This window comes from Trachurus trachurus (genome assembly GCF_905171665.1).
Source record: "Trachurus trachurus genome assembly, chromosome: 24".
Classification (NCBI taxonomy): Eukaryota; Metazoa; Chordata; class Actinopteri; order Carangiformes; family Carangidae; genus Trachurus; species Trachurus trachurus.
The window spans coordinates 10707451-10724643 of NC_139910.1; the positions used below are offsets into that span (position 1 = coordinate 10707451).

Consider the following 17193-nt stretch of genomic DNA (forward strand, 5'->3'; position numbering starts at 1 on the left):
AAAAAAAAATAAAATAATTAGATATCCATTAGCTCCAACCAATAACCTGACAATTGCTGCGTATTGGTGTTTAGAGCTTTCTTCCACTTCATGGCCTTAAAGTAACAGCGATAATCGTGCTTTTTTTTATTCCAGCGTATCTCCACGCTGGGACTCTGTGTGGTCCGTAATGAGCTCAGTAAACATCTGCTACCCCTGTATTAGAGACCATTTTCTCCACGTCTCATCCTGTAATATGGAGAAATTAGAGTGCAGGGGCTCATTCGGCGTGTTTATACACACACACACACACATTCACAGAGAGCAGACATAACATAAGGAGTCCAAGTGTTTTTATACTACCCAACTGACGCTCTAACATACCATCTCAACACCACAATTTTCCATCCACAACAGTAAAACTTTACCGGGTGTCCTTGGTCCTTATTTTTTGTTTGTTTCTGTAAAGAACGGTGCAATCAAGTCTGTTCCAAGAAAGCAGGTTTGCTGATTTATTTGGAAATCTTTACTAACTTGAATCCAGAAGCATCTCAAATCTAGAACATGTGCTAATGGGTGAAAAAAACAAAAACAAAGTTTAAACCTTAAAAATCAGTTAACCTGCTTGTTGATAACAGGCCTCCTATCATTTGTCTTGCTGAAATAATACGTCTCTCTGTTTATTCAGCATGGCAGGAATTTCCCTCATAACACTGAAACACACAACACAACAAAGGATGTTATGCAACTGCTGATGGATGGTCCACATATAGAGGAATAGTGCCACCTAGTGGTAAGACTGTAGCCAAAAAGCAAGTCCAGAGAAGCACAAGAGAACAACATGATGCGATTCCACAGTTCGGAGATTTAATTTAATATATTTTATTATAGAAACTTAATATCTGCAAAATGGCGAACATCACATCTAAGGCTGATGACTAATGGAAGCACTCACTCTGTACAGCAGACTGACGGATAAGACAAGAAGTTCAAGGCGCGACTCCTCAGAATACACCAGTTTCCATACTGGCCTCTCCTTATATACACTCGTGTGGCTGTGGTTAACATCTGGATGAACTTCCAGCAGAGCGCTCCTTGTCCGTGAAAATCTAATATTCCAGTCTTCTTTTGTTCTTGCCGTGATGGTTCCACTGAAGAAACGTTGCATGTGATTTTTCAGAGGCTGTTTCTCACTTTCTCATCTCCCGCTCGACCTCGCCGAAGATCTGCTGCTCCAGCTTGGACGTGTCGTACTCCTTCAGCATGTCGTACTCCAACCAGGGCATCGCCCACTTCTGAGCGATCTCCATCCTCCTCGGGCTTAGGCTCAGCTCGAAACGGATGCCCTTGACGTTGTACTTGGGTCGTTCCCAGCGTTTTGACCACGGTTTGGGGCGCATCTTTACTTTGGTCTGAGAAATGAACAGAGATGCCCAATTATTCTCAACATGTTTCAGTCACATAAATATACATTTAATCCTTAACCGAAGAAGTGTACATCAAGCCTTGCATTCAAAACTCAAACTTTTGTACGTGCTGAATGACACTGGGTTCAGGACCAGGGAGATTTGGAAACAGGTGCAGAGGTGCCTATTGTCATAATGCTGCTTTGAATAACTTTAAAAGTCTTTCTTTTTTTAAGTCTTGTTAGGCCCGAGCGGCGAGTAGCACTCGCCGGAGGGACTATTGAAATCGCGCTGTTTATTATTATTAGGCCCGAGCGGCGAGTAGCACTCGCCCGAGGGGCTATTGTAATCGCGCTGTTTATTATTATTCTTCCGCGACAACATGCCCCAATTTCGCCCCTTTCCCCAACTCGAAAATGCGTGAACTTTTTGCCGGACGTCCGTCCGGATCCGACATTCGATATTTTGTGCTGCTCGCGCATGTCCGACGCGAAATGGCGAAATAGCGCCCCCTACAAAGTTCAAAAAAGCCCATAGGGAATTCGGGTCACTTTGGCGTAGACGGACGAAATTCGGTACACATATGTACCATACCCAGATATACAAAAAAGCCTCTTAATGTCATGGTGAAATGTCAACAGGAAGTCGGCCATTTTGAATTGGTCGTTTTTGGCGCCAAATTAACTCGTCCAAAACGATTCGCTCGACACGCTCCAAATTTGATAGACAACATCGTCAGACCTAGCTGAGCTTATCTTGTGCTCCGCAGGTCTGTAGCTCAAAGGGGTTGGCCTCTGGCGTGCCCCGAAGTTTGGCGACTGTTTCGGTGCTCGCCATGTAAATACGATTGGCTCTCATGCCCACATACTTGATCGTAGACGCTTCAAACTTGGTGCAAAAATCTATGGCGAGACCCTGAACGATCCGACATATTATTTGCCTACGTCGCTCATAGCGCCCCCCGGTGGTAACAGGAAGTGAACTAAAATTCATTAAAAATACATAGTTGACCCCATCAACTTCATTCCACTTCTAAAACATGCAGAACCAGTTGGTGAAGCTACATTATGAAGACTGTGAAGCTACGAGTAATGGCGTCCCTGTGGGGGCGTGGCTACCATCAATTCCTCGCCATGAAAATACGTTTGGCTTTTTGATGGCTTTAATGAACTCGTATCATCATGAAAATTGATACACAGGTCCAGGGTGGAGACCTCTTCCATCTGATAGGGGTGTCGCTCATGTGGCCCCCTAGTGGAAACCGGAAGTGCCATTTTTTGCATCAACATTGTCCGATTTCCACGAAACTTCACATGTGTGATGAGGGGCTGACCCTGAACACACCTGCATGCATCCCATTACTGCCCCCTAGTGGACGGACCTTTAACTGCTCATAACTCCCTCATGCTTTGTCCGATTTCCACGAAACTTCACATGTGTGATGAGGGACTGACCCTGAACACACCTGCACGCATCCCATTACTGCCCCCTGGTGGACGAACCTTTAACTGCTCATAACTCCCTCATGCTTTGTCCGATTCACTCCAAACTTCACACAAGTGATGAGGGGCGGCCCCTGAACGCACCAGACCACATGCGGTGACTGCCCCCTGGTGGATGAACGAAACATTGCATTTTTGGCCTCCTTCCGGGTTTTTTCTCCATTTCTGCTCCGCGCCACAGCGTGCCTCAGGCCCCGCGGTGGCATGGGCAGCGAGGGCCGCCATCGCCGCTTGCGGCTTTAATTATTATTATTCTTCTCCGCCTTCAAACCCCAATTTGGCCCCTTTCCCCAACTCGAAAATGCGTGAACTTTTTGCCGGACGTCCGGCTTCTTCCGAAATTCGATATTTTGTGCTGCTCGCGCATGTCCGACGCGAAATGGCGAAATAGCGCCCCCTACAAAGTTAAAAAAAGCCCATAGGGAATTCGGGTCACTTTGGCGTAGACGGACGAAATTCGGTACACATATGTACCATACCCAGATATACAAAAAAGCCTCTTAATGTCATGGTGAAATGTCAACAGGAAGTCGGCCATTTTGAATTGGTCGTTTTTGGCGCCTAATTAACTCGTCCAAAACGATTCGCTCGACACGCTCCAAATTTGATAGACAACATCGTCAGACCTAGCTGAGCTTATCTTGTGCTCCGCAGGTCTGTAGCTCAAAGGGGTTGGCCTCTGGCGCGCCCCGAAGTTTGGCGACTGTTTCGGTGCTCGCCATGTAAATACCATTGGCTCTCATGCCCACATACTTGATCGTAGACGCTTCAAACTTGGTGCAAAAATCTATGGCGAGACCCTGAACGATCCGACATATTATTTGCCTACGTCGCTCATAGCGCCCCCCGGTGGTAACAGGAAGTGAACTAAAAGTCATTAAAAATACATAGTTGACCCCATCAACTTCATTCCACTTCTAAAACATGCAGAACCAGTTGGTGAAGCTACATTATGAAGACTGTGAAGCTACGAGTAATGGCGTCCCTGTGGGGGCGTGGCTACCATCAATTCCTCGCCATGAAAATACGTTTGGCTTTTTGATGGCTTTAATGAACTCGTATCATCATGAAAATTTATACACAGGTCCAGGGTGGAGACCTCTTCCATCTGATAGGGGTGTCGCTCATGTGGCACCCCTAGTGGAAACCGGAAGTGCCATTTTTTGCATCAACATTGTCCGATTTCCACGAAACTTCACATGTGTGATGAGGGGCTGACCCTGAACACACCTGCATGCAACCCATTACTGCCCCCTAGTGGACGAACCTTTAACTGCTCATAACTCCCTCATGCTTTGTCCGATTTCCACGAAACTTCACATGTGTGATGAGGGACTGACCCTGAACAAACCTGCACGCATCCCATTACTGCCCCCTGGAGGACGAACCTTTAACTGCTCATAACTCCCTCATGCTTTGTCCGATTCACTCCAAACTTCACACGAGTGATGAGGGGCGGCCCCTGAACGCACCAGACCACATGCGGTGACTGCCCCCTGGTGGATGAACGAAACATTGCATTTTTGGCCTCCTTCCAGGTTTTTTCTCCATTTCTGCTCCGCGCCACAGCGTGCCTCAGGCCCCGCGGTGGCATGGGCAGCGAGGGCCGCCATCGCCGCTTGCGGCTTTAATTTTGTTTTGAAATCAGTAGCATGCACTGTACATCCCCCCCTCTATGTGATATTGTTGTGAAGTATGTCAATGTTTTGTTGTTGTTATTGTCGCTGTGTGGTTTGTTCTGTTTGTCTTTTGTTTGTATCTACTGTCACCTATAAATATTAAAAATAAAACTTTTGTAATATTAGTTAGCATTAACAGTGACTCAGCTCTTTCCTTTTAAAAATACATAATCCGGATTGGTGTTGAAGCTGTCGTACCTCGTTGACGGGCACCTCTCCAGTAACAGAGAAGGGAACAGGCTTCATTTCCGGGTCCACGGTGCTGTACTCAGGCAGAGCATCTCTCAGATACATCAGGTTGTCATCCAGCCTTTTTTCCAGCTTCAACACCTCAATGCTCTGGATACGAGGGCTGTACATCTCATAGCAAATTTCCACACCTGGGGCACACAAAGACATATGCAATTAAAACATGTATCACAACATGTATAGAAATAAATGTTGTATTAGTGCTGCAAAGATGTTTCTTGATTTTCTTTAGTGCATGGAGAACTCATATCTACAAGCCCCATGTGCATCTAAATAACATCTGTTTTGCACTTGCATTAAATAGTAAGGGAAATGTCTTATATTATTATGTCTTAGAAAAAAGTAGCTAAAATCAGACACAAGTATGTCAGCAGAGGAACAGACAAACCTAATGAACAGTAATTTATAGAACAAGGAAATTTTGATTGTTTGAAACCAAATATTCCTTTTTGTCTGACTCAAGCCATGGAGACATGATGCAAGAGTCTGTGTTTCAGAAAGCATTTGTTCAACTAGTTCTTACAGACATTAAATACAGCTCACCTTGGTACTCAATGATGTTCCTTAGTATAAATGTGGCTCCCAATCCTTTTCCACCTCTCTGGATACAGATCCCAACGAAGCGGTTTGTTTTCCCACTTGCATTAGGATCAGCCATGGTCACCCCCAGGATGCTCCCTTTGAGACAATAAATAAATTGCACATTTGAAATTATACAAATAATAATACAACATTTGTAAAAACACATTTTTTCTATGTTCTTAAACATAAGTTAGTAGCATAACAAGTGGCAACGGCTATCCTAATGTGGCCTCTTCTCAGTTTGTTGTTGGCCTTTGTTTACAAAGTGGGTTAAAGTACGAATGATGTTCTCCAGATGAAAGTATTCAATCTGTTCGGGTTATCTTCAATCAATGTCCTTCACCTGTACTTCAGTTTCTTACCTACGTAGAACTCGGGGATGTTGAGCACTTTCCTCCTGCGGATCATGTCCTTCCGCTCAATGGAAAACTTGAAAGGGTCTGTTCTTTGTCGCGGAGGGATAAACTCTGGGCTCAGAAACCTGCGGGGCAGAGACGACCAGGACAACACATTAAAAGCCCCGCCACGATGCAAACAAGGTACGAGCGTCAGTCAGAGACTATGCTATGACATACTTTCGCAGAGAGGCCTGAGTTTGTGTTTTATCCACGATGACAGGTTTAGGTGGAGGAGTGAATTTGGGTGGCTCCCCCCCGGATGCAGGACGACACAAGGAGGTGGACAAAAACCCTGTAAAGCAACAAGATACGTTTAAATAGACGTGCATCGCTCACATTTGCACAGGTAAGGTAAAACATTTCACTACTGAGCTCAGAAACGATAGCCACCGTTAGCTTCTTAGCTCATATGTCCATGACATCGTCTACACGTTTCCACAACCTGCCAGCGGCCTGTGGCGTGTAATGGAGAGAGAGAGAGAGGAGTTTATCCTGTTTACTTACGTTCATTTTGGAGCTGGAGGTTTCGTAAAACCCTCAAGGAAAGGATAAACTTGTCGAGCCCCTTGACGCAGGCTGCCATGTCTGACCTTCTGTTGTAGCAGCATGTGAAGCTGTACGGAAGCCGTGCAGGGCAAACGTTGTCCGAAACGCGATTTGTCCGAATCTGCAGTTTCACGAGTTGTGCACACGATGGCGCAGCTGTTCCACTGTTTTAGTTTTGGTTTTGGCCTATGTCCAGTTGGTAGACACCTGTGGGCAGCAGCAACCAACATGAAACCAAATAGAAAAATGTAATTAAAGCAAATTGAATTAATGGAAAAGTAATTTAATCGTTTTAAGATGCAAAAATGACTGCCCTAGGAAAAACCTGTCCACTATGGCCTGTAATTGCCTTCACCATGATGTTGATTTAATTAGGCCTAATATGCAAAAAGGGGAGCAGAGAGCCACTGCTGAGATGATGATGATGTTATTACTGTTGAAAATGGCAACTTAAGCAGTTGTTTTATTTTGTCAATAGCAAAGAGAGTCTGTGTTCCCATATTTGTCCATAAACACCTCCCTACCTTATTTACTGTAGGCCTACTGAGGCCTATATTATAGGCTATATTTACACGTCTTGCGTTCATAATGGAGCCTCTATGTTATCCGCAATGCAGAGTGGAATTTTTTCGAAAAATAAATAGAGATTAATTCAGTCATCAAAATCAAACTTTTCTTATTTAAAGATAGTAATAAAACTCCATTATTCCGTTAGTAAACAGCCTGCATTTACCAGTTTATTTAGCCTATAAATACAAAAGTGCTGGCAGAAAATGTGTATTAAAGATTGGCCCCTGACACTACGTTTTCAGTTGTGTAATCAATGACAACGCATAATTTCATTAGATGATTTTAATTAAATGTTTGCCTCTGAAATAGTAATGTCAAAATACTCAAGTATGATTAGCCTATAAAACAGTATACACATTTATTGATTATTGTCTATTGATTCCAACACTGAGATTCTTTGAGGCGAAACAAGAAAAAAAAGTTCCGTGTTGTAAATCATTTCCTACAGGTCAAACACAGAAATACATAAAGATTTTTTTTTTTTTTTTTTTTTTTTTTTTGCCTCAGCCTGTATGTGACAGGGAAAAGCGCCACTAGGTTTTTGAAACCGTGCAAGGGAGCGTTGGTCCTCCAGGTGGGCTGCCTCCTCCACTGCACCACCCAACACAGCACGCAGTTAGAAATGCACCGAGAGAGAGAGGGAGGGAGAGAGAGGCAGGGAGGGAGGGGGAGAAAGAGAGAGAGAGAGAGCTTTGCACTGCTCCAGCCCAGAGGAACCTCGAGCCCAGTGTCACAGCAGTGTGGTGGGAGGATGAGGGAAGACTACAGAGACATGATGGGACCGCTCATCTCCTGCCTGCGACACAGAACCTGAAACTCAACCAAACTCAATGCCGCTGCTGTTGCTGTTGTTACTGGACTTTCTAATGCTACGGAGAGACTCAAAACTTCTGAGGCGTCAAGGATGTTCTTCTCAGATGGGACTCTCTCAGCCGTCAGTAATGCGCTCCTATTGGGAATAACGTGCCTGATCGTCCTCTGCGACTTCACCAAGGGCTCCTCAGATTTTTCAGGTTGGGAATAATCGTTTTTTTTTTTTGTCCACAAACTTATTTTCCAGACTATAACAAGCGGCGATCAGCAGCATGTCCTGCACTTGTTTCATTCCGCGCATGTGCTTTATTCCATTGAGGAGTATTTGCGTCTATTTGCAGCCTATAGGAGGTGGAAACACAGGTTAAGTCATTACGCATGTTTCTAAACTGTTGATCAGCGACTCTCTCCCCCCCTCCCCTCTTCCCTAAAAACAACTCTGAGCAGTGATTTCTACTTGTCCTCTCAGGACGACCCGTGCCTCTGGCGTGCTGCAGCATGCTCTCTAAATGTTTGCTTCATAAACCGACAGGAACACAACTTAAACATGCGGAAAACACCCGCATTGCGCTTTATCTTTTGGGGCCAATTCTGACACAGTTTGCGGAGAGTGACCCACATAGGCCACTTCAAACGATAGGTTCCCTCTTTTTTTTGTAAAGCCATCCCGCTATTGGGATTAAGTGCTGGTTTATCACTCCGGCATAGCTCTGCAACACATATCCCATTGATGCAATTGAGATAAATGGGATAATGTGGTTAATGTGTTACTCGATGGGAACTATTGTCTGGATCAAGTGCTGTCCTTTACTACAGATTTACAGCTCGGAGAAGAAAGCCCAAAGCCGACTTTTATGATTTTCTGCGTTTCATATACCTACACAATCAGTTGGAAACGTCAAAGTCAATACAAGGCTGGCTCCTGCCAATTACTCGAGGTTTATATGCAATCTGGTGTGACGGAATCTGTGTAGGCTTTCATGTCTTCCGAGGAAGGCCTTGCATATTAGTAAACTAATGAGTTATTCTGCGTCGCATTATAGGCTGCTGAGCCGCGCTGAGCCCAAGGCAAGCCTGCAGGTTTTGTTTACAGTGCCATAAAACAGGAAGGGAGCTTTGTGTCGGTGTTAATTGGCCCCTAATGGGTCTAATGGTTGGAAACGAGCAGCCTAAAACACTGTGGGGAAAAAGGTGCTAAAGAGCAGATGTATATGTTAACATTGCTCGCCTGTTGCAGGACTCCCTGTGCATGAGTCCATGTTGCTTCCTAATGAGCTGCTTAAGATTACTTGTAGTGGAGGCTGTTAACAAGGTTTCATTTCTGTAATTGCCATTACTCCTGTGAGTGGTTTGTTGCCATAAATGACACAACCAAGGAGCTCAAATGGTGGTTAATTAAGCAAGAAAGGGAAAACCATAAAACCATCTGAGTCCAGATTTCCGCTGCTTGGAGCACCGTCACCAATACCCCGGCTTAGACATGATTATGCAAATATTATGTCATAGGGAGAAGTTAATTTGTAGAAGTTTCAGCTCTGGTGCAGTATTTCTTTGTCCTGTTGGGTGTTTCCTTTAGGCCGGTTATCAGGCCTGTTACACTGACGTCAAATCCCCAGATGCAATTTTGTTGCTTCATCAGAGATGCCAGGCAGCGCAATGCTGACCAAGCATCCGTGTGAATGAAATGAGAAAGGGGACTTCCTCAGAATACCTCAGGGACAAAGAAATCCTTCAGTCTTCACATTCTTGACCAGCTGGAGTCTCCTCAGAGACCAAGGGGAGCTCCTTGATTGACAGGTGCTGCCGGGCTTCAGGGTGACAGAAGTGGTAGATTCAGATCTAACATCTGTCAGTCAGGCCTCTGTCAGTTCAATTGATGATGACAGTGGACACGCTGGTCTCATCCATGGACCCAGATCACTGAGGCGGATTAAACCTGTGGAGCCAACTGTTTGACCTCCATTGGTCATAAAAGTTGATTGGACTTTATCATGGGCCTTTTCTTTTATTTTTAGATCAGCTGTCTCAATCTGTGTTTCTTGCATTGGGATCATTTGTCGACGACCAGGAGTAATGGCAGTTTCATGTTTCGTCAGCGGCTTTCAACTCACTGCTGAAATGGAAACAAACTATGTTGGAGGGTAATTTAATTCTGTCTCTCTCCCTGTTATCATCCTCTATTATACAGCTTCCTGAACGGCTAATTAGAGGTGTGGAGTGAGCCAAGCAACACTTAAGAGCCCCTAGGCTAACAGAGGTAGCAGCGAAGCTAATTAATAGTCATTATTTTACAAGGTTTACCACTTTTCTTTATTGAAAATTCATAGAGCTGAATATTAATCCTTATGGTGTTCTCTGGTATTCGGTTTACTCGTGTGACGAGCACTCAGTTTGTACCATAACTTCTCTTTATCGGACAGCTAGCCGAGCCAGCCTCAAACCATCCATTACCACAAATGTACGTCATGCTGCTTCACTTTGTTGTTCAAATATGGACCCCTCTACATCACATACAGTGCACAACATTACGAAAATAGAGGTGATCTGATTAGTATATTAATTTATGTGTATTTTCAGTTGTTGCCTATAGCATTAAATTTATATAAAACTGTATAGCTGATTTGCTGTGAGTGCCTTTAGGTATGACTACCTTTGATAGTGGTTAAAGAGCACTGCCTATTACTTCTGCTGCTCATCATATCCACCACAAATATATGTGGCAGATATTTGTCACCACGTATATTAGTTGCAAAGGTACAAAGAAGCGATTCAAAACAACATCAGAAATCAGTTTTTCTCTGGATCTGAGTGAGAGTTACTCACTGAAACCAGTTGCCACCAGGCAAACTCTATGACCCTGCCACATAGGGCTACAGTGAAGAGACGTTCCTTCTCTTTCCATGTCATAAAATCCTGCAGGCAAAAACCCTATTTAACCCCAGTGAATGGGACGTGAGGCTGTTGAGGGGCTAAGGGGTCAACTGAGGTCAACCCATAGTAACTGCGAGTGTGTGGTTAGGGGGAGTTATCATCCATCTCACTCTTTGTTCCCTGCTGTCGAAGCTCATCACACATGTTGAGTCGGGAAAGGTAGAAAGAAAGTCAACAGCTTTTCTTCAGGTCATGAATTTGAAGTTAGTTCAAAAGAGGATGAAGGAGAAGATGTTTGGTTAACATCACAGTACGGCTGCACAGTTAGGCCTGGAATAAGGGATCGTGTGTTTGAATATACTACCATTGATTTATTTTGATTGGTAGTGTTGGTGTTTAGCGTTTAGAGCTATGTGAGTATGTTTTGAACTTTTTAAATAAGTTTCATTTATGTTGTAGTTTGCACATCTCATCTCAAACAAAATATCTGATGCTCCCAATGAAACTGTAGTTTTGGAATTACAAATTATTTGGAAAAGCAAACCCCAGGTTTAGGTTTGTGTTAAAACCTAATGGGAAGAAAAAATGATGAGTCAATTACTGTAGAGCTGAAACAAATTTTCAGATATTGACAAACAGTAAATCATCCACAACTATTTCAATTAAGGCTGCAACTGCCATTTATTTCAGTGAACAGAATAAACTTGGGTTTTGATTCTTAAAGCAGAAGTAAGTGATATATTTGTGTTAATATAAGTCTTAAATAGTTATATCTTCCGACAGCAATCACTTACATAGAGTGTTTGGTCTGAAACACGGGTCTCTCAGTCCCTCTGCTCTGCTCTGAGCCGAAGAGAAAACATTTATCGTATCCTACAGTTTTTATCCAATGAGGAGAGAGAACGGCATGCAGGGCTGTGTGTGCAGCCAAGGAACGCCGTGAATGTGGTGACGTAGCGACGAGGACTGTTATGGTGCGTTCAAGGAAACTCGTATTTTTCCGACCGTGAAGTGGTACCAGTTCGATCTGGTACGAGTTCACCGGTCGGAAGTTACGAGTGGCCGTTATAGTGACTTTCACCGGTAAAACAGGTCGGAAAAACACGAGTGGGTTGCCTGGAACGCTACAAAGTTGTAAATTGTGACTTGAAGCTGTAATTTACGATTTCAAAAGCCTGCCTGGAACGCAGCATTAGCGAAAACGACCGGATCACTCACTTCTGCTTTAACTATGCTCTGATCTCTACAGACTAAACAATCAATCACTTAATGGGAAAATATTTGTCAGATTGATTGACAATGAAAATAACTTTACATTTACATAACTTTACATTAGCTTTAGCCATAATAAAAAAAAAACAATATCAAAGTTCTGTAGCCGTCTGATGCTGATGGTGATGATTGGGGAGCTCAGATCAGCTGATTGCCTCTATCAGTAAACTTCATGACACTGCAGCCAACACATACAAATCCTCTTCTGCTCTTACCCAGTGTGCAAGTCCTGGATTAGGCTACCTCTGACTGCCCACCCACCCCCACACATACACATACACACACACACACACACACACACACACACACACACACAAACACACCCCTCCACCTATCGCTGAGCGCCACTCGAGGCCCCTCAAATCTTAATCCGCTCAGATTTTTTGAGTGGCCCTGGATAAGGGCAGCGCACTGAGCCCCATGCTCTCCCCTCTTGCTCCCGTCCCTTCCCCCACTCACACACACACACACACACACACACACACACACACACACACACACACACACACACACACACACACACACACACACACACACACACCTCAGCTCCCTTGCCTCATTGCTGCCTCCGCTCCTCCCCAGGGTTTGCCTGATCACTATTTCTGTGTCTGCGTGAGCGCCAGGTGAGCTCTGTCTAAACAAATCCTGCCTCCCGCCTGTTTTGTCTAGTGCAGTGGAGGCAGGCGGCTGGGCGGACAGCGAGGGCCCTGGCATAAGGCTGCTTTTCTCTTGAAGTGAATAGAGAGGGAGGGAGTGTGCTTCTCTTCAAAGAATAGTTTCTATGAATGAGGTTAGCAAAGGAATGAGCTGTCAAGGATTTTGATCCGTTGCTTGATGTTATCAAAACATAAAGAGCTGTTGTGTCAAAGAGGAGGCTTACAACATCGCAGTTTAGGTTTAAACTGAAATCCCTTCTTGATTTCATGGTTAAAACCACCCAAACGCTGAGAGGAGACAGATTGCAGAGGGATATGGTTCAGCTTTGATCAAATATCAAGTCTGAATGTGTTTCTGCTTATCAGCCCAAGTCCCTTTGAATCCTGTTCACCTTTACTTTCATGAAATGTAATTTTAGTTGTAAAGAACTTTATTTTTTCAAGGGCTACACCACAAAACCTTTGAACTTTGCTCTTTACCAATGAAGAAGACACAGTAAAGTAGAAATTGGCGAATGTGAAATCAATCGACCGAATGAGAGCTGGATTTGTAATGGACCCAGTCATCAACCAACAAATAAAAGGTCATTTGAAACCCAGAGGTAACTGAGACAGAGGTTTGTGCTCCACATTAGCAGCAGTGTGTGCACTTAGCATGCTGAGAATTTACTGCTGGCATTTGAAACAACCATACCATATCCAGTTTTGTAGTTGTGTGTGAGTGGTGCTGGTCGTATATAGCAGTGTCAGTCCCATCTTTACAAGCCTGGTTCTAACAAGACAAGGAGAAATGTGAACCCGAGGAGCCTTTGGATGCAGGCAGCAGTTGCTAACCTCTGGATATGAATTTATGGTGCAGTATATGATGTGTGTGTGTGTATAATTTAAAGTGGAAGTCTGGCTTGGCACAACATGATAGCGACGAAAGACACGACCTGCTGTGTAAGTCTCTCCACCTGGATACAATAAGCACGTAAACAAACACAGACATAAAGCGCAGTCTGACATCATGTTGGGGAACAACAAAGTGGTGTTGGCGATGACAGATGGGTGTTTATAACAGGAAACAACTCTTCCCCAACGCTCAATTTTAAGCACCGTGTGAGGAAATTGAATTATCCCACATCACACTGCAACAAGCAGGCGGGCTTTAAAATCATATCTGCGCCAGTGTGAGTGATTGAAAAGGGAATTGTCGGGGTGGCGTTCTAAAAATAAGTCATGGTTCTTACCTGTGTTTTTACTAGAACCACAATGCACTGACGGAAATCCCCCGAATGAAAGGACGAGGCATCGAATGCAAAAAGTGTTGACATGATTAATGTGAATGTGTTCAAAGCAGACGTGATATGAAGTGATTTGGCTGCTGCTGTGGCAATAGGCTACTGTAGTAAAGTGCCGTGGCAGTTTGTTAGAAAGCCCCTGATATCTAGACTTGTAGTCTAGATATCGAGACCGAGACCGAGACAAGACCAAGACCACTTTTTTGTGGTCTTGGTCTTGTCTCGGTCTCGACAGTGTTTGGTCTCGGTCTTGTCTCGCGGGTCTCTCGGTCTTGCAATGTCTTGGACTGGCAGAACGGTCTCGAAGGGATTTGTAGCCTACAATATCCAGACAGGCGTGCTTTATTTTTGGATATCATAATTTATGCGCCCCCTAGTGGTACCAATCACATGCATTTTGTGACATACATTTTGGTCTGTCTTGGTCTTGGTCTTGTCTTGGTCTTGATACTCCCTGGTCTTGGTAGCGTCTTGGTCTCGGTTCAGGCGGTCTTGACTACAAGTCTAGCACAAAGAACAGGAGCAGTCACATTTCATTATTTCTGTGCAAAGGGAGTTTTACTGTTAAATCTGACACTAGTCACAGTATCACACTAAAGAGAACTGCTGTTGTTTCCCACTGTATGGTATACAGGTTCCATAGATTCAACTCTACCCACCTTAATGGGTTTCTATAGAGCTAAAATTACGGATAATACCTGGTACTTAGGCTTTTTGCGGAGGTCCCAAGCGATTTGATACGATATCAAAGGGTCACATGAAAACCCTGCAGACTGCTGATTTGTCACAAAGTGTCTTTACTGCAGTATCATTGTCATGCAAGGTGGGACGTTCTTAACGGCCAAGTATCAGTGTTGGTTTGTTATCCCCTCAATATCCTCCATTTGTCACAATAGCTCAGTGCTGCAATGAGGGGGGTGCTGTCTGCAGTGGAAAAAGAAGTACCTGCTAGCTGAAGCAAGAGTCGAGTCACTTTCAGTCTGTACTGTGCTGGAAAGACATGAATAGGGTGCTTTGACTCCTGTCTGGTTTGGTGGACTGTGGTGCTGGTGTGAAAGCTGTCAACCAAACAACCTGTCTGAGGCTGGCTGGCTGAAAGAGGTGTGTTGCTTGTGTGTGTGTGTGTGTGTGTGTGACCTCACCGTAACTACTGCCTCCTATAATTTGAAACTTTTTTGTTTTTATTCTGAGCATGTTGCAGTCTAAGGGCGTTTGCACACCTAAGGTTTGTTTGGTCTAGTCCAGGTCTCTCAATGAGTTTGTAACCTCACTTTCCCCTTGGTTTGGACTGTTTTTAAATGCAAGTGAATCAAAATGCATCCCTCCAAACCATGTGACAATTTTCTGCTTATTGGCCAGATTGTCTGGCTGGGACAGGAAAGTAAACACAGGAAGAAGGTCATGGGAACTGGCTAACTCACCTGCTAATGGGGGTCAGAACTCTTTCACTTCTAAACTGAATCGCCCAAGAGTTTGTTTGGTACCGCACCCTCAACAGGCATGAAAACAGCTTAACAAATAATAGTGGTCATAGTTACAGTAGCCTATATGTGTAGGTTCATATAGTGATAATGATGCAGTATGGCAGCTACCGGTGTACTTCAGTGTTAAATGGGATAGTTCAACATTTTGGCAAACTCGTCCATTGCCATCATCCCTATAGTCTTAGGAGTAGGTTCGTTACCTTTATTTGTCGGTGCAAGCTATTTTTAGAACGGCGGAGCAGAGCCGCAAGCTGCTCAGAGCTACGCTACAGATGGGATTTCTTGGTTTCCCTCATCAAACTTATCAAATACACAATCCAACAACTCCAAAACGCTCTGGTGGACAAGTTGTTACCTGCACATTCACCAAGCTATGAAATAATAACGGAACGTAACGAGGAATTGTTTTCGAGGTAAATTCATGCAAAACCGCTGATGTGCGTTCCCGCCGGGGGCAGTTTTTGTCCACATTGGATTGTGTATTTGATGAGTTTAATGAGGGAAATCAAGAAATCCCATTAGCCTCCGAAGCGTAGCTCTGAGCAGCTCTTCTAAAAATAGCGGCCGTTCTAAAAATAGCTCTCACTGACAAATAAAGGTAACAAACCTACTGCCATGACTATAGGGATTGTGGCAATGGGCCAATTTGCCAAAATGTTGAACTATCCCTTTAAAGGCTTTTGTTCACAAAAATGTGACAAGGATCTGAGGTAAATGAACCAAACTACAGGTGTGAATGCAGCCTGAGTGTCTCAGTAATATAGCATGTCAGTGTGTTGGTGTAATGCCATACAACTGTTATAACTGTAATTCCAGTGAGAGTAGGTGTCGCTGTTTCAAACAGTGTCTGTCTCAAACTTGATTTTGGGGCGAAACTCCTAAATTAAACCCAGACAGCATTTCAAATTACCAACAGGCCTAACTACCAGCTGTGAGAAGGGGCTGAATCAAATCTCATAATCAGCAGAAAAACTGCTCAACCAGCCAGACTTTAATACGATAATCATTATTTTGTACAGAAATTCTGTCAGTCTCTAAAACCCAAATAGCCCAATCAGATGTTGAGCTGGATGGTTCTATAGTAATAACTGTTATTGGGGAGGGTCTAATTCCCAGACCGTTTATCTGCAAAGACGTATATGTAGACATTGCAGGTGTGTGTTTGCACTTGCCCTCTCTAGTATGGGAGGGGGTGTAAGAAACCCCAAAGAAAACACAGTGAAATGTGTGAAGAGGATTCTTCAGTGACACCCTGGTGTTGCCTCATGCAGCTGCACTTCACAAGCTGCTCTCTATCTCTGTTTAGGCAACAATTGCGCAATTAATTAGGAATGCACTCTCATTTGTCATCTTAAACGCCTCAGACACTACAACAGTTTCCAGAAAGATGATGTGCTCTCTCTGTAAGCAGAAAACTCGCCCACAATCAAATTCGAAGAGGTTGTATACCTGCTGCTGCAGGTACAGAGGTTTGGCACCATCCAGTTTGAGGATGAAACTGAGCCGTAGATAAACACAGACAAGTGTTGAGAAAGAGACTGGTGGGTGTGTGCACCGACAATTATCTCATCATGTCCACCCCACTTATGGGCCGGTTGTAGAATTATACTCTCGATCAACCCCCACATTGCAACACACATACACATGGAATAGCCGCAACACCTTCATACACACACACACATACAGGAACACACACCTTTCTCTGCTCTTGCATCTTGGAGAATGTCAGCCATGCTTTGATGCCCCTCCTCCCTCCTTCTTCTGTCTCTTTTTTTTCTGTCTGTCTCTTCCTGGGAGCTGATTTATGTTCGGTTTAGGAGTCTACATGTCCGCCTTCCCTTTTTTTTTATCCTTCCTCCATCCTTCAGTCCTCTCTTCCGTCCTTACCTCATTTTCTATACCT

General features: G+C 44.1%; 2 protein-coding genes across 3 annotated transcripts in view; one reads left to right on the top strand and one right to left on the bottom strand.

The window, feature by feature from the left end:
* Positions 1 to 824: 824 nt before the first annotated feature.
* mrpl19 (mitochondrial ribosomal protein L19) lies at positions 825 to 6406 on the bottom strand. Its single transcript, XM_084000550.1, has 6 exons — positions 6300 to 6406; positions 5973 to 6087; positions 5760 to 5878; positions 5359 to 5493; positions 4765 to 4946; positions 825 to 1391 (listed from the first exon to the last, which is right to left on the bottom strand). Exons 1-6 carry the CDS (start codon positions 6376 to 6378, stop codon positions 1170 to 1172), a joined length of 852 nt encoding a protein of 283 aa, XP_083856676.1. The 5' UTR covers positions 6379 to 6406; the 3' UTR covers positions 825 to 1169.
* A 1288-nt stretch (positions 6407 to 7694) lies between these two features.
* The window catches only part of eva1aa (eva-1 homolog A, regulator of programmed cell death a), a gene marked incomplete at its 3' end in the record, with an annotated part of 70560 nt that continues 61061 nt past the window's right edge, over positions 7695 to 17193 (top strand). For both annotated transcript variants that reach the window (XM_084000601.1, XM_084000600.1), the window contains exon 1: positions 7695 to 7924. In XM_084000601.1, coding sequence (XP_083856727.1) covers positions 7816 to 7924 — 109 coding nt within the window. In that variant the 5' untranslated portion in view covers positions 7695 to 7815. The remainder of the gene's footprint in view (positions 7925 to 17193) is intronic.

What these genes read in the sequence shown, in the direction of transcription:
- mrpl19 (XM_084000550.1), bottom strand. Translation starts at nt 6,378, where the DNA reads ATGGCAGCCTGCGTCAAGGGGCTCGACAAGTTTATCCTTTCCTTGAGG. An exon ending in CCTCCAGCTCCAAAATGAAC is followed by an intron (nt 6,088 to 6,299) that starts GTAAGTAAACAG and finishes GTTGCTTTACAG; the next exon opens with GGTTTTTGTCCACCTCCTTG. An exon ending in GAGAGGTGCCCGTCAACGAG is followed by an intron (nt 1,392 to 4,764) that starts GTACGACAGCTT and finishes TTCATTTCTCAG; the next exon opens with ACCAAAGTAAAGATGCGCCC.